The 18204-nt window shown below is 37.8% G+C and overlaps 1 protein-coding gene and 1 pseudogene across 1 annotated transcript; one reads left to right on the top strand and one right to left on the bottom strand.

The window, feature by feature from the left end:
* Positions 1-156: 156 nt before the first annotated feature.
* On the top strand, positions 157-2102 carry LOC116128643 (annotated as a pseudogene).
* A 12535-nt stretch (positions 2103-14637) lies between these two features.
* LOC116128483 (LRR receptor-like serine/threonine-protein kinase FLS2) lies at positions 14638-16176 on the bottom strand. Its single transcript, XM_031414201.1, has one exon. It carries the CDS (start codon positions 16174-16176, stop codon positions 14638-14640), a length of 1539 nt encoding a protein of 512 aa, XP_031270061.1.
* Between the last annotated feature and the right edge of the window lie 2028 nt (positions 16177-18204).

Genomic DNA, 18204 nt, shown 5'->3' with positions numbered 1-18204 from the left:
GTGTCAATTTCATAATCTATTAGTAGTTTATTTATAACTTTTTTGTTTTGTTTTAAATATTAAAAGTTTTCTAAAACCAAACCACTACTGGAACAGCAATAGCATCCTTCAAGTTTGACTTTGAAACTTGTCTGAATCAAACAGGAAGCTCCGAACATGTCTGAAGAAACTCCAGTTATTCCTCTTCTCACCCCAAATAAGATGGGAAGTTTCAACCTTTCTAATGGGTGAACTTTCTAACTTTAAACTTTTACATTTTACACCCTTTTAACTTGTTTTCTGCTGGTTTTGTTTGATGGGTATGAATTAAAATGAATGGTGTTCTGGATAAGCTTTTTGTTTGTTAATTTAGTTTTTAGCTTCTTATGATTGTGGGGTTTTAGTTGTATTTGCTCCAGTTAGTCTATTGTTGTGTCTAATTGAACTTTATGCTTGATTTTGCATGCATGTTTAAGAGTGGTTTTAGCATCACTGATGACAAAAGTCTTTCAACAATGTTCCTCAACCTCATGCTATCTTATATTACTTACAGAGAACCAGTAACAGTAGTTTTCTCATAAGCAAAGGAACTTGTGTTTCTGATACCGCTCGATGGCAATTTTACCTCCACACTGCTATGTACTTGATTAAGAAGGAAACAACATACATTTTAGTTTCTGATCTCTACTTTTTGGCTTCAGGTTTAATGTGAAATTTTCTGGGTTGAAATTTGATAAGCTCTTTAGTTTCTTCGATATATATAAGGTATCCGAATATGCCTGGTATTTGGACAAAAGAGCAAGTTGAAGCATGGAAACCAATTGTGGATGCTGTTCACGCCAATGGTGGGATCTTCTTTTGTCAGCTTTGGCATGTGGGAAGGTTTTCAAACGAAGGTGTGTTTTATGTCATTTTAGTTTTGTATCTTGCAAGTTTTTTACATTGTAATGATTGAATCGCAAACTGGATTTTACTCATCGTATGAATGAGATTCTTCATGCTGATGTTAGACAATAGATTTTTTGTGTGATGATAATTAAAAATTAATACTTAAAGCATACGGTAGGCACATTGAAACTGCAGACGGTTGTTCATAGACATATTATAGTAACAGAAAATATGAGGGAAAGAGAGAAAGGAGAGGTTATTGTTCTTTTTGTTCGTAATAAACTATTGAGTGAAGAGACACATTTATGAAGTATACAATCGGCTGTGGTGAGATTACGCTACCGAATTGCAGTGAACTTGTTTTATGCAACACCAGGAAACCAAGGGTTTTTAAAAGACTACATTAGTTGAGGTTAATGTAATCCTCAACCCGAGGGAGAACACATGCTGTTCTTTTCGGTTTCTAATGTCATATTTCATGTCACACTTGATTTTCAAGGAAATTGTTACTTTTTTTATTTTTATTTTGATCTGTATGAGTTCTCCCTCCCTTCTCTATGCAGATTTTCAGCCAAATGGTCAAGCTCCAATCTCCAGTACTGATAAGCCATTGATGCATCGAATTCAAGCTAGTGGCATTGAAATTGCACATTTCACACCTCCAAGGCGGCTAGGGACGGATGAAGTTCCACAAATTGTCAATGATTTCAGGCTTGCTGCAAGGAATGCTATTGAGGGTGATATTCTTTTTTCTAAAATTAAAGATGGATTGCAGGCTTCCTTTTCAGAAAACAGTTAGGCACATTGGACTATATTAGATAGAAATCACCCTTAAAATCCGACTTGTAAGGAAAGAGTTGCCAACTGCTTAGAACACCCAATCTTAGTTCAATACTAATATGAGATTCAATTGGGTTATTATAATTCGCTAATGTTGTGTATTTGCTGTGTAGGTTTAGATGGAGTTGAGAGTCACAGGGCACATGGTTACCTAATTGACCAGTTTATGAAGGATCAAATAAATGATTGGACAGACCAATATGGTGGATCTCTAGAAAACCATTGTGGATTTGCTCTAGAGATTGTTGAAGCTGTTTGCTAATGAGATAGGAGCATAGAAAATTGGGATAAGGCTATCTCCCTTCGCTGACTTTTTGGAATCAGCTCACTCTAACCCGAAAGCATTAGACCTCTACATGGTAGTCCTTTAATAAGTATGGTATTCTCTATTGCCACATGGTCGAACCCAGAACGAATATATAATGAAAGAGAATTGATTATCCATTTCTTGAAACCACATCTTAAGCTTTTAATGAAAGAGAGTTCGAAGTTGTTTAGATTTTTATTTTGATTCCACTACATTTTCTCTTACAATATATTGTTACTTTTTGAACTGCATAGGTTTATAAAACTAACCCTGTTCTGATAATAAAATTATAAAGTCAGGTGCTACTTTGTCTGTATATATCATGGCAGTATTTCATTAATTTATAATATTAAATTTATAATGTGTTGTGGTTTTAATATTACTAAGCGAAACCCTGTATCGCAATACAACAATGCAAGAGAAATCAAACTTCAAAGGTCTTTTAAAATTATTAAAATCATCTATAAAATTATCAAAAATCTTTTATAAATGGAGTATGCTTAAAAACTGAGAAAAGTTTAGATCAAGTTAATATTTCTACAAGGGGAAGTTCAAATACCAGCACAGCAGTCCAAACATGTGTGGAGAAACTGCAGTTATTTCTCTTCTTACTCCATACAAGATGGGTCGTTTCAACCAACATCAGAGGTGCTTTTTTCTAACTTTTAAGTTTTACATTTTACCCCCTTTTTACTTATTTGTTGATATTGTTTGTAATGGCTATGGCCTATGAATCAATATGATGTTCTGGTGAAGCTTTTGGTTTGTTAGTTGGGTTTTTAGCTTCTTATAATGGTGTGCTTTTAGTGGTTGTAAAGAAAGGGGTTTCTGAATGTCCCAGTTTGATCTCTTTAATTAATTTTTATGTCAAGAGTGTTTGGTTGTCAAGAAAGTGCTAAGAAAATGAGGAGAAAAAAACAATAGAGAGAATCTGAAACTGAGAAGAGACAGTTATGAATCTGTATGTAATTATTTATGATTGTAATGTGGAAATAATTAACTCAGAAATTTTGTGTTTGGTAAACTTCATTTTTGAAGTTGCTGTGATTTTCAACAGCTTTGTGTGTGTGTGTGTCTATATATATATATATATATAAAGCCTAATTGATGTGTTGACTGGTGGGTAAATCCACCCTGGAGTCGATTATTGACGACTATCATTGGAGCAAGTTCGACGACACCACCAATACAAAAACAATTAGCATCAGCTGATCAACTTATCAGGGCAGTTTGAGTTCTTTGGGATAGTTGGCAAACACAATGCACTGAATAATGTATTTTCTGCTAAAATGCGTTGCTTTTTTGTGGGTTTCACAAAGGAAAATTCGTAACTCAACTTTATGGTTGATTTTATATGCATGTTTCAGAGTGGTTCTGGCACCATTGACTAGACAGAAGTCTTTCAGCAATTTTCCTCAACCTTATGCCATCTTATATTACTCACAGAGAACCAGTAAAAGTGGTTTTCTCATAAGTGAAGCAACTTGTATTTCTGATACCGCTCAAGGTTAATTTTATCTCTACACTACCATGTACTTGACTCGGAGACTATATACATTTTAGTTTCTGATGTATATTTTCTGGGTTGAAATTATATTCGCTTTTTTGTTTCTTCGATATATAAGGTATCCGAATACACCCGGTATGTGGACAAAAGAGCAAGTTGAAGCATGGAAACAAATTGTGGATGCTGTTCATGCGAAAGGTGGGATCTTCTTTTGTCAACTTTGGCATGTGGGAAGGGTTTCCAATAGAGGTGAGTGTGTTCATTTGTTGATTGTTAATCCTCCACCCAAGAGTTAAATAAGACTGTTATTTTCGATTTCTAATGTTATGTTTCATGTGTCACACTTGATTTTCCAGGGAAATTAATGCTCGTTATATTTGGATCTTTTAGCAGTTTNGGCTGTTAAAATGAAGGCCTTCCTCTGGGGTCAGGGATTGTAGAAGTACATGGAAGAAAACAGGCAGCCACCTTCATTAGGACAGAATCCCACCCTGAATCAAATAAGATTGCATGAGGAAGAAATAGCCAAAGCACCAAGAGCTCTCTCTCACATTCATGCAGTAGTGACTGACCTTGTATTCACAAGGATCATGGTGTATGAGACTCCAAAGGAATCATGGGCAGCACCACAATAAGGAACATGCAAGTGCTTAATCTAAGGAGAGAATTTGAGATGCAAAGGATGCAAGAATCATAAAGAGTCAAGGATTATGTTGACAGATTAATGAGTGTTGTCAACAAAATAAGGCTGATGGGAGTGGAGTTGACAGATAGAAGAGTGGTGGAAAAGGTTTTGGTGAGCTTGCCGGAGAGATTTGAGTCCAAAATCTCTTCCCTTGAGGACTCTAAGGAAATGACTCAGATCACTTTGACTGAGCTTGTTCATGCTCTCCAAGCTCAAGAGCAAAGAAGACTTTTGAGGCAAGAAGACACAAGTGAGGGAGCAATGGTAGCAAACCATAAAGGCAAGCCAATACAAGGACAAAATAGGAGGTATGTTAGGGATAAAAAGGGGAAAGAAAAGAGTAGCAATCAGTGGGAGAAATCAGGTGGAGTGAAGGAGTTTCCAGCTTGCACTTAGTATAAAAAGAAAGGACATTCAAAGAGGAGGTGCTGGTTCAGACCAGGGATACAATGCAGAAGTTCCAAACAATTTGGGCACATAGGGAAGGTCTGCAAGAACAAGAGAAGCTAGCCAACACAGCAATCTCAGGTTAGAGAAGACCAACAGCACTGTCAGGAGGCTGAACAACTTTTTGTGGCTACCTGTTACACAGCACAAACCAGCAATGAAGCTTGGCTAATTGACAATGGTTGTACCAACCATATGGCTGCAAACCTGCAAAGTTTCATTAACCTAGACAACTCATATTGTTCCAGAGTTAAAATAGGAAATGGTGATTTCATGGAGGTCAAAGGCATAAGAGATGTTGCTGTTCAAACCTTGTCAGGTATCAAAATCATTTCTCATGTATTGTATGTGCCTAAGATTAGCCAAAACTTATTAAGTGTTGGGCAAATGTTAGAGAAGGGTTATTCTCTACATTTCCAAAATCAAGCATGCACCATATTAGATCCTGAAGGCATTGAATTAATGTGTGTAAAAATGCAAGGAAAAAGCTTCCCGATTGAGTGGAAAAATTCCAGCAACTTAGCTTTATCATCTAGACTAGAAGAGTCTGAAATCTAGCACAAAAGACTTGGCCGCTTCCATTACAATGGGCTCAAAGAGTTAAAGGATAAGAATATGGTTTAAGACTTACCTGAGATTGAAGAGAAGAGTACCATCTGCAGTGCTTGCCAACTTGGTAAGCTAAGTAGGCCACCATTTCCCTCGGATCAGGCCTAGAGAGCAACAACAAAACTCCAGCTGATCCATATTGATGTTTGTGGGCCTATGTAGACTGAATCAATGCGTGGGAGCAAGTACTTTGTGCTCTTCATAGATGACTTCACACGGATGACATGGGTATACTTTTTGAAGTAGAAAAATGAGGTACCTGTTGTATTCAGAAATTTCAAACTGCTGGTAGAGAATCAAGTTGGAACAAAGATCAAATCCATAATAAGTGATAATGGAACTGAATATACATCAAGAGAATTCAGTTCAATTTGTCAGGAGGCTGGAATTAGGCACCAGTTTACGACACCTTACACCCCACAGCAGAATGGGGTCAGTGAAAGAAGAAATAAAACCATCATGGAGATGGCTAGGTGTATGATGGCAGAGAAGCAGTTTCCTAAGAGGTTATGGGCCAAGGTTGTCAATACAGGAGTCTAACTCCTAAACAGACTGCCCAACTAAAGCAGTCAAGGGGCAAACTCCAGCTGAGGCTTGGAATGGAATTAAACCAGCAGTGAGTTACTTGAAAGTGTTTGGGAGTGTGTGTTATGTTATGGTTCTAGCAGGGAAGAGGACAAAGCTTGATGATAAATCTGAGATTGGTATATTCATTGGCTACAGTAATCAATCAAAAGGGTACAGAGTATACATTCCTGAGTCAAAGAGAATTATGATAACAAGGGATGTAAAGGTAGATGAAAATGCAGTGTGCAATTGGGAGAATGAGAAGATTGATGCTAACTGCAAAGTGTAACAGCCAACCGAAAACTTACTTGAAGAAGCTAAAACAAAAGAGGATGAAAAACCACCAGTTAGAAGGACCAGAACCTTGACTGGTGTATATGCAAGGTGTAATGTGGCAGTGCTTGAACCAAGAAATTATGCTGAAGCTGCTAAGTCAGAAGCTTGGAGGAATGAAATGCAGGAGGAGATATTTATGATTGAAAAAAACAATACCTAGAGGCTTGTTGACAGACCTGAAAATAGAAAAATAATTGAGGTAAAGTGGATTTACAAGCTGAAGGTTAATCCTGATAGTACAGTCCATAAACACAAGGCAAGACTTGTGGCAAAAGGCTTTGCACAATAGCAAGGGGTGGATTACTCTGAGATATTTACTCCGGTGACTGGACATGACATTATTAGATTGATCCTTGCTATAGCAGTCCAATTTGGTTGGAAAGTCTTCCTACTAGATGTTAAGTCAGCATTTCTGAATGGTTGTTTGGGTGAGGAAATTTTTGTAGAACAACCTGAAGGTTATCAAGTAAAGGGTGAAGAGTGAAGAAGGCAAAGTGTATTTGCTGGAGAAGGCCTTATATGGCCTAAAGTAGGCACCTAGAGCCTGGTGCAGCTGCATAAATGATCACCTAAGTAGTCTAGGATGTGTTAGAAGTCCTAATAAACATACTCTTTATGTTAAGGAGGCTAAAGGTGACTTAATTGTGATATCCTTGTATGTAGATGATCTGCTGATTCCAGGGAGCAATCCAGACCAGCTGAGTCAGTTTAAAAGGTCCATGCAACCTGAATTTGAGATGATAGATTTGCGGGAGATGACATACTTTCTTGGTATGGAGATTGTTCAGTCTAGAAATGGAATCTTTGTGTGCCAGGAAAGGTCAAATGAGGTGCTTATAAAGTTTGGCATGGAAAATTCCAAACTTGCAAACACTCTTTTGGTTTCAAATTTGAAGCTGAGTAAGAATGATGGTGAGAAAAGAGTGGATGAGGGGCTGTTTAGAAGTCTGGTTGGATGCTTGCTATATTTAACAGCTACACGACCAGACCCTATGTTTGCAACCAGTTATCTCTCCAGGTTCATGAGTTGTCCAAGTGAATTGCATTATAAGGCACCCAAGAGGGTGTTAAGGCATTTGGTTCAGGAGGGCTGAAAATTTGGTGTTGCTGGGCTATACTGACAGTGATTGGGGAGGATCACTTGATGACGTGAAAAGCACATCAGGTTATGTATTTTATATCAATTCTGCTGCAATTAGCTGGCTGTCAAAGAAGCAAGATATTGTGGCACAGTCCACAATAGAGGCAGAATATATTTTTGCTGCAGCAGCTATAAACCAAGTTGTTTAGCTTAGGAAAGTGTTGGCAGATTTGAAGCAGAATCAGGGAAGTCCAACTCCAATTTCGTGTGACAACCAGTCAGCTGTTGCCAAAAACCAGTTCTTCACAACAGCACCAAAAAAATCAAGATAAAATTCCATGCTGTAAGGGAGGATGAATACAATGGAGAAGTTACTTTAATTCACTGTCAAGGTGAGGACCAAAATGCAGACATTATCACCAAAGCATTGCCTAAAGCCAAGTTTGAGGAACTTAGACTCAAACTTGGTGTTTCTAGCAAAGGTATCAAGGAGGAGTATTGATGCAGTGATACTTTGCTGGAAATGCATCATCATTGCAGGTTCAGTTGGAATTGTTTTTGGAGCCTGTTGAAGTTAGTTTGCTACAGTGATCCAACGTGCATTGCTGTAACATTTTAGTGTATTGTAGTTGAATGGCTTAAGTGTAATTAAGTCAGTATTATGTTGTGTTTTGTGTATGAAATATTAGTTGTTAAGATTTGAATTTAAATTTGTAAATGTCTGCTGTAGTTGTTGAATCAGCCGAGAGTTGTTAAGCTAATGTATATATTGATCAAGTTGAATGAAAATCTGTAACTTTTGCACACAAGCTTGATAACTCTTCTTTCTTTTCTTTGCATTCTCTGGTTGAAAACCATAAGTTGTTGGTGTTTTAGTAATGCCGGATTGTCTAAGAAAAAAGAGAAACTGAAGAAAGCTTAATCAACATTTCATTAGCCAACAAATATTGAATATAACATACTTTTAGCTTANTAATGGTAGTTCAAATTGTAGTATTTTAAAGATTATTTTATACTGAGAAGTTGTTGTAATAGTGTTGTATTATGTCCATATATTTCTCTGTTTATGAATGAAAAACGCAGTCTGTTTTGCATCAGTTTTTCTCTTCTGTTTTAGCTATCTCTCATGCACGAATAACCTTCTTTCTCTTAGCTTTAGAACCTTGAAAAACCTATAGGATTGTCTAAGAAAAGAGAGAAATACTGAAGAAGGTTCAAATCATGTTTTCATTAGCTAACAACTACATAGTATAACATTTGTTTTTGGCTTACTATTACAACCACTATCCAGCAAACCTTTTACATAATGCAAGGTAATCCACACAAATCCAACAACCATGCTACACTTTGGAGACACAAATCCTCAAATCAAGCTGGATTTACCTAAACAAATTTTGATACAAAAGTTGACAAACTGGTCCTAAACTATTGCCTTCAGTACAGCACCATGCACACCATTTTGTTTGCATCAAAAAACCATCTTCAAGCTTCAGTTCCAGCACACTGCACTTCCAGCATAGCATCAACCTTTAACACTCCTCCTTGATGCTTTTGCTGGAAACACCAAGTTTTAGCCTTAAGTCTTCAAACTTGGATTTGGACAAAGCTTTAGTCATAATGTCTGCAACTTGATCTTCTCCTCTACAGTGCACTAAACTCACTTCACCACATTGTTCAGCTTCCCTCACTGCATGATACTTTATCTTGATATGCTTAGTTCTGCTGTGGTGTATAGGGTTTTTGGCCATAGCTACAGCTAATGGTTATCACACAAGATCAATGTAGAACCTCCTTGAACTTGTTGCAAATCATCCAGCATCTTCCTAAGCCATACAGCTTGATTTACAGCAGCTGTAGCAGAGACATATTCTGCTTCAGCAGTAGACTGTGCCACAGTCTCTTGCTTCCTTGATAACCAGCAAATTGCACCTTGGTTCAGGTAAAATACATAACAAAGGTACTCTTTACATCATCCAGGGATCCACCCCAGTCACTATTAATATACCCCAACAGTTTCAGACTTTCGGATTTCCTAAACCAAATGCCTAACATGGTGGTTCCTCTCACATACCTCAACACTCTTTTAGCATCCTTAAAATGCAGCTCACTTGGGTTGCTCATGAACCTGGAAAGGTAGCTTGCAGTGAACATAAGGTCAGGTCTGGTGGTTGTGAGATACAACAAACATCCTACCAAACTCCTGTATTTTCCCTCATCCACTCTCTCTGCACCATCAAGTTTACTCAATTTCAATTGGGAACTAGTGGGGTATCTATTGGTTTATAGTTCTCCATTCCAAACTTCATGAGAATCTTGGTTGCATACCTCTGTTGGCACACAAAAATCCCACCTGCAGACTGACTTATTTCCATGCCTATAAAGTAATTCTTCAACCCCAAATCTGTCATTTCAAATTCAGTTTGCATGGCTAACTTAAACTGGTCCAACTCTTTAGGATTACTTCCAGTTACCAACAAATCATCAACATATAGAGAGACTACAACCAATCCACTTTCAGTTTTCCTAATGTAGAGTGTGTGTTCATTTGGACTTCTAATATAACCAAGGCTACATAAATGGTCATTTATCCGGCTGTACCAAGCTCCAGGGGCCTGCTTCAGACCATATAAAGCTTTCCTCAGCAAGTCCACTTGATCTTCTTTTCCCTCAACCTTATAACCTTCAGGTTGCTCCACATAAATCTCCTCTAAAATCCATCCATTCAGGAATGCCGATTTGACATCAAGCTAGAAAAATTTCCAGTCAAATTGGGCTGCAAGTGCTAGCAATAACCTGATAGTGTCTTGCCTGGCTACCGGGGAAAATGTATCAGAAAAATCAATGCCTGGTTGTTGTGCAAAACCTTTGACCACCAGCTTTGCTTTGTGCTTGTGGATTGACCCATCAGGATTGGTTTTCAGCTTGAAAATCCATTTCACATGGATTACTTTTCTCTTTTTTGGTCTTGGTACCAACTTTCAGGCATGGTTCTTCTCAATCATGCTGAGCTCCTCCTGCATTGCAGCGTTCCACGATTTAGACTTTACTGCTTCATAGTAATTTCTAGGTTCCACCACAGCCATATTGCACTTTCGTATACATCAGCCAGAGATCTAGTCCCTCTTACTGTATGTTCATCATCATCATTAGAATCTACTTCTCGAATCAGCCCCTCTCTTATCTCTTCCTGTCTTGACTTAGCTTGCTCATCTATCTTCTTCTCTTCCCAGTTCCAAACTGCACTTTCATCAATCTTTATATCCCTTGAAATCACAATTTTTCATGACTTAGAGATGTACACTCTATAACCTTTAGAATTGCTGCTGTAGCCTATAAAAATCCTAACCTCAGCCTTGTCATCCAGCTTGGTTATTTTGCTTGCTGGAATCATGACATAACCAATGCTTCCAAATATCTTCAAGCTTCCCACTGCTGGTTTAACTCCACTCCATGCCTCAAACAGAGTTTGGTTCTTCACTGCCTTGGTTGGCAATCTGTTCAGGAGAAAAGCTCCTGTGTTAACAGCCTCAGCCCATAACATTTTAGGAAGATTCTTCTCTGCCATCATATATCTTGCCATCTCCATGATGGTTCTGTTTCTCCTCTCACAAACACACCATTCTGCTGAGGAGTGTAAGGGACTGTAAAGTGATGTTGAATTCCAGCTTCATTATAGATTGAGCTGAATTCATTTGAGGTGTATTCTGTCCTATTGTCACTCCTTATGGTCTTGATCAATGTTCCAGCTTGATTCTCCATTAGCAACTTGAATTTTTTGAACACAGCAGCCACCTCAATTTTTTGCTTCAGAAAATACACCTAGGCCATCCTAGAATAATCATCAATGAAGAGTACAAAATACCTACTACCATTTAGTGAGTCAGTTTTCATAGGACCACACACATCAGTGTGGATTAGTTGCAGCTTGGTACTTGCTCTCCAGGCTTGATCTGAAGGGCATGATGGCCTGCTAAGTTTGCCAAGTTGGCAGGTTGTGCATAAATTCTTTTTCTCCTCTATTTTGGGTAGGTCTAGCACCATGTCTCTTGTCTTGAGTTCTTTGATTCCCAAGTAATGAAAGTGGCCAAACCTTTTATGCTACAATTCAGATTCTTCAGCCCTACTAGTAAGTGCTAAGTTCACTGATTTTTTTCCATTCTAGCAGGAAGCTTTTTCCCAGCATCCTAACATTCATTAACTCATTTCCTCACAGTCTATTACAATGCAAGAATGGTTTTGAAAATGTAAAGTGTAATTCTTCTCTAACATTTGCCCTATGCTTAACAAATTTTGAGTAATTTCTGGTACAAATAAGACACTTGAAATAACCTTAGTGCCTGTTTGTGTTTGGATTGCAACATCTCCAATTCCCTTGGCTTCCACATAATCACCATTTCCAATCTTGACTCTGGAGCTGTAGGTTCTGTTAGTCTGATAAAATTCTCTAAATTTGCTACCATGTGGTTGGTACAACCACTATCTATCAGCCACACATCACCACTAGTCTGAATTGAGTAGCATGAAGCTACAAACAATTGCTCAGATTCATTGCCCTGCTGTTGATCCTCTGTAGTTTGAGCTTGCTATGATGGTTGTGCACTTTTGTTCTTGCACACCTTTTCAATGTGACCAAACTGTTTGCACCCTCTACACTAGATCCCAGGCCTAAACTAGCACCTATTCTCTGGATATCCTTTCTTTTTGTAGTGAGAACATGATGGATAACTCCTTCCTCCACTCAGTTTTCCCTACTGTCCACTGGTTCTCTCTTTTCATCTCTTGTCTCTGGCATACTTTCTATTGCTTCCCTGCATATTCTTTCCCTTTTGAACAGCCATCATAGCACCTTCATTGGAGTCCTCTTGTCTCATCAACCTTCTTTGTTCTTAAGCCTGCAGTGCATGGACTAATTCGGTAAGGCTGATTTGTGAGAGATCATTTGAATCTTCTAGGGAAGATATCTTGGATTCAAATCTTTCGGCTAAGCTAACTAGCACCTTTTCAACAATCATCTTGTCACTCAACTCAACTCCCAACAATCTGATCTTATTCACCACACTCATAAGCCTATCCACATACTCTTTTACTTTCTCCATCTCCTGCATTCTTAACATTTCAAACTCTCTCCGCAAGTTTATCACTTGCATATTTCTTGTTGTATCACTTCCCATGAACTCCTCCCTTAGCCTATCCCATGCTTCTTTTGCTGTTTCACATGCCATTATCTTTGTAAACACTAGGTCTGTTACAGTAGAGTGTATATGAGATAAGGCCCTTGGAGCTTTTGACACTTCCTCTTCATACATCCTTATCTGATTCAGAGTGGGGTTTGGACCAACTGTTTCTCCCCTTCCACATGCTGCCAAAGCCCCTGCCCTTTTAGATAAGCTTTCATTCTAATGGCCCAAATATGGTATTGGTCCCCATTAAACACTGGTGGTGAGAGAGAAGCTGACTGAGCTGCCATGGAAAACAGGTTGTAGTTTTAGGACAGAGTTGTTCTTCAAGAAGGTTGAAGTTTGATGGTGATTCAAAGGTTGGTTTTTGAGTTTCTTAGATGGTGGTGTGTTAATCCAGCTCTGATACCATGTTGGTATTTAGCTATGCCAGATTGTCTAAGAAAAGAGAGAAATACTGAAGAAGGTTCAAATCATGTTTTCATTAGCTAACAACTACATAATATAACATTTTTTTTTGGCTTACTATTACAACCACTATCCAGCAAACCTTTTACATAATGCAAGGTAATCCACACAAATCTAACAACCATGCTACACTTTGGAGACACAAAGCCTCAAATCAAGCTGGATTTACTTAAACAAATTTTGATACAAAAGTTGACAAACTGGTCCTAAACTATTGCCTTTAGTAGGGGTAGAAAAAACCGGTTAACCGAACCGGTTTATCCTATATTTGAATCGAATTGGATTCTGGTTTAGATAAAAAACCTAACCGAAACTAAATCGGTTTTTTTATTTAAACCGGTTTGTAACCGAACCGAAAATTCGGTTCAGTTAACCGGTTTTAAACCAGTTTTTTAAAATGGTCTGGACCAATTGGCCCAATTCAATAAAACCTTCCAATTTGGCCAAATTTACTATAGTTTGCCACTCACCCATTCCAAATGGTCTTTGATCGGACAAATAAAAGGGAGACCATATTTTTCCAAGAATTTTTCGGATTGGAGGTTGAGATGGTGAAACCAAAGACCAATAAAAGGAAGACCATAGGATTTTTTTCGGATTGGAGGTTGAGTGGTAGGTTGAGATGGTGAAACCATGGTTGATGGTGCTTATACAGATGACTTATGGTTTTGATGATGAAGTTTTATTTGGAGTATAGAACATTGGAACTGAAGTTGCAGAGAAGAAAAAGATAGAAATGGTGGATGCGTATTTGGCTATTTGTAGAGAGAGTGAGAGAGAGGAAGAGGGAGAGTGAGAGGAAGTTAATAAAAGAGAAAGCTTGAAAATGAGAAGGAGAGAGACGTATTTAGTAAAAGTGAAAGATGAAGATTGAAGAGATCGAGGGAGAGAGAGAGAGGCATTGAATAAGAGAAAAAAGTGTAGAAATCGAGAAAAAGAGAGTGGTATAATACCGATAAAGAGAGAAGGATTTAATGAAAGAAATTTTTTTTTTTTTTTTTTAAAATCGGTTTAACAATCCGGTTTCGGTTAACCGGTTTATGTTTTTAAAAAAACTGAAACCGAACCGAATATTCGGTTTACCCATTATTGTAAACCGAAACCGAACCGAATCCCTTAAAAAACCTAATTTTTGGTCCGATTTTTCGGTTCGGTTCGGTTTTCGGTTTTTTTTTTTCCACCCCTAGCCTTCAGTACAGCACCATGCACACCATTTTGTTTGCGTCAAAAAACCATCTTCAAGCTTCAGTTCCAGCACAGCATCAACCTTTAACATGTTTTCTCAGTAGCGCATTTGATTGTGCTATAATTTAGTGTTTGTATATTGTAATCAAAGCCCTGTTAGTGTTATATTTTAGCTGGTGACTAAAATTTAATACAACGTATACATTTTACAGAGGTTATGGCTCCAGTTTTGCTAGGTTTCTTATGTGATTGTTGTTTCAAATATAGAGGGCACTTTGAATTAATTTGGGATGCTATGTTGATATATTATATCATTTGGGATGCATTGAAAATGAAGAAAAATATAGATATACTCTTTTAATATCTAACAAAGTTCAACTGAAAATACTTGGACGGATTCTCGGCTTCAAATTATTTGATTTCTAGTATTTTCCTGTTTTCTGAAACGTTGGATTATTGCCATTGCTATCAAATCCACAGTCCTCCAGTATTTCTTCCTCCAGTTTTCCTTCAACAAAGAAAGAACAGTGAAAAACCCACCGGAGCCAGCTCCATAGCCAACTACAGCTGCATAAAACATCTCCTGCCTAGAATCCTCAACATCAACACTCGTTTCTGAACCTGAAGAATCATTGTCATGACATTTGATATCGATGGCACTCCACACAAGAACTCATTTCCGGTATAGGCTGATCCATCTATGTTCACTGTGTCAAAGTGTTGCCCTGTTGGAATTCTACCACTGAAATTGTTGTAGGATAAGTTAAAAGCAGAGAGATAGTCTAGAAATGTGATTGCTGTAGGAATATTCCCACTCAGGTTGTTGAAACTCAGGTCCAGGGACTCCAAACCAGACATTTCATTAATGGTGATTGGGATCTCACCAGAGAGCTGATTGTGTGAGAGATTGAGCATATAGAGTCCCTTTAGAAGGCCTATTTCTGAAGGAATGTGTCCTGTAAGAGAGTTGGCAGAGAAATCTATGCCATTGAGATACGTCCGGACGACCTCATGTTTTTGAAACAATCCCTTACTCACCATGTCTAGCTCTACTCCTGTATACATGGATGAGATGACATAACCGAGGAGATTTCCATCCTGAGGTCGAGTTCTCATCATCTTGAAACCATTTAGTCTTTCAGGGATGGAACCTGAAAGCTTGTTGCTTGACAAGTCTACATATTGTAGCTTTTCCAGCTTGTTTATCTCTGGAGGAATTGAACCATTGAAGAAATTAGATTCCAGGACGAGAATTCGGAGGTTTTGGAGGTCTCCAATGGATGGAGGTATCTTTCCTTGGAATCTATTATACCCCAGCTTAAGAACACCCAAATCCTGAAGTTTCAGAATGAATCCTGGAAATAGGCCTCCAAAATGACTTCCTGTAATGTCAAGATAACTCAAACTTTTTGCACCCTCCAAGCCATCAGGAAATTCTCCACCAAGGTTGTTCCCTCCAAGGTTCAAAAAAATGAGAGAAGTGCAATTTCCCAAACTGGTGGGAACTGTTCCTTCCAGACTGTTGTTAGAAAGATCAATGAGCATCAACTTCTTGTTTGAATGACAGAAAGATGAGGGTATCTGACCATGAAGTTTGTTTCTAGAGAGTGATAAATATTTAACTTCCCCAGTTCCAAGCTCTAATGGTATGTAGCCTGTGAAATTGTTCCCCGAAAAGTCTACAGCTTCGACATTCTCAAGCAGGGGAGGAATGGATCCCCGAAGTTGATTGCTTGCTAAATTCAATGTTGTTGGTCCCTCAAATGAGTGTAACTCAATGTGGGGTGGGAGAACTCCTTGGAGTTGATTGAAAGACAGATCCAAGTAACCGAGTTTTGGTAGATTAAATAGCCAAGAGGGAATTGATCCTGACAAGTTGTTGTAGGATAAAGTCAAGAATCTAACCCGGGTCAGATTCGATATGAAATCCGGGATAGTTCCTCCCAAAAGACATGCATTTAAGTCCAGGTACTGAGGTTCAAAGCTTGGTGGAAATGGATTTTGGTCTACTTTCACCATCAACCCACTAAATCCTAAACCTATCCTTTCTAGATTCGAGCTCTTGATCAACGATGCAAACGACTCGATCATTCCATTCATGTTGTTGGAACTGATTATAAGATACTTCAGCTGGGAAAGCTGACTGATGCAGCCTGGTAAGTTTCCTGTGAAATGGTTTCCTGCCAAAGAAAGATGCTGGAGGGAAGATATGTTACAGATTGAACTGGGAATGGATCCTTGCAAAGAATTCTGCTTGATTTAGAGTAACCTCAGGTTTTTCAATTTGGAAATATCCGACCAAAGATGGCCTGTTATGTTGTTGAAATCCAGTGCTAAAATTTCCAACTTTGAGAGGTTCATCAGAGGAGGAGGTATTGGCCCCTGGAGGAAACAATTGGAAGCTTTGAATAGAGTCAAAGTAGTGGTGTTGGCAAAAGAAGTTGGAAATGATCCAACAACTTGAGTTGATGAGATATGAAGAGCTAATAATCGAGGCCAAGGAGCTGCAAACATGGAATGCAAATCAATGATAATCTCAGAGTTGTTTCCCACATAAAGTTCTGTCAGTTGAGGAAGATAAGGGATTGGACCCTGTAGATGTGACTTGGTGAGATAGAGCCTGGAAAGAGAAGTGAGATTGGCTAATTCTCCAGGAATCGGGATGCGAAAAAATTGAAGTCCATCATCAGTCCAGAGAGATTGGTGAGGTTGAGAAGCTGCTTTGCAGGAAATTTTCCGGAAATCCTGCAATTCGACAGCTGAAGACGCTGGAGATTGGACAGAAAAGATAAAGGATTAGCCCACTGGTTTGAGTTTGTAGCCTTAGAAAGATCCACACCTCTCAAACTTAGTACTCTAAGATTATGAAACCCCTGTAAGAAATCTAAAGATGGCAAAGAAAGGTGGCCTGCATATATGTAACCATATTCAGCACCAGTGTAAATCTGAAGTGAGGATGACAAGTTGTAACCAATAGTGGAAAAGTCATTTGCCACATAAGAACATGAAACATCAAGGTGTGTAAGCAAAGTAAGGTTGGAGAATTGGGTTGTAATGGAGCCACTAAACATTGCATTGGAAAGATTCAGGTAAGTGAGTTTAGTGAGATTGGAAAAACCTGAGGGGATGTTTGTGTACATTAAGTTTCAAGTTTCATTGTTGTGTTGTGGTGTAACTGAATAGAAATTGAATAGTTGACACTTTTAAAGTCTTCTTTATATTTTTTATATATATTTTTTTTATGATTCAAAAATCCAAGTTTAAAATTGAACCTTTATCAAGCCCTACGGCTTTTGGAAAGTGAGAAATAATGGACTTTTGCGATGTAGGTAACTATGACTAAGTAGTTCAAATCCCATATTTTGTGAGAGTAGGCCATAGCTCTGACTGTTCGGAGAACCTTTAGGATAACACGTAATTTTTTTATGAATATATTATTTCAGGATTGAGATAAGAACATTTGACTAGGTTAAATTTGGATTCGGGTGAGGCATTATTATAAGTTTCTATTGGGTTAAGTATACTAAATTCAAAGACAGTTACTGGTTTTGTTTTTAAACATGCAGAGTGATGCACACAAAGGCATGCAAAGAGGTGACTTTTGAATGAAAAAAAAAAAAAAAAACAAAAACAAAAACAAAATTGGAGCTTCTTCAGGTTATGTCATGGATTATCATTATACCTATCCTATTCTTATCTCCAAGCTTTTACCATTTCAATTAGTGAGTGAAAATTACAGACTGATGGACATGGTCAAATGAATAATAAATATTTTAATATATAAGAAATTAATGTTTATTGAATTTCTTTTATTTTCTTCCATTTCCACCCATCCAAACACCCTGAATCCACTAATTTCAGTTCAAGATACCATTAAAATCTTCAATGGTAAAATTAATTTACTATAAATTTTTAAAACATTATTTCGATGACTTTAGTTTCATCTGTTTAATAACATTACAAATAGTTATGAAAAATATATATTTAACATTATGTTATTATTATTTTTCTTTGTAATTAGACCATGTCAAATTCAGATTTTGCAAGCAACTGTTACTGTCATAACTAATAAATGTATCTTAACATAACATTTTTTTTAGGTATATCCAAGTGTATGCCAATCAGTGA

The sequence above is a fragment of the Pistacia vera genome, unplaced genomic scaffold, assembly GCF_008641045.1.
Source record: "Pistacia vera cultivar Batoury unplaced genomic scaffold, PisVer_v2 Contig200, whole genome shotgun sequence".
Classification (NCBI taxonomy): domain Eukaryota; kingdom Viridiplantae; phylum Streptophyta; class Magnoliopsida; order Sapindales; family Anacardiaceae; genus Pistacia; species Pistacia vera.
This window is presented reverse-complemented; position numbering and strand designations above follow the sequence as displayed.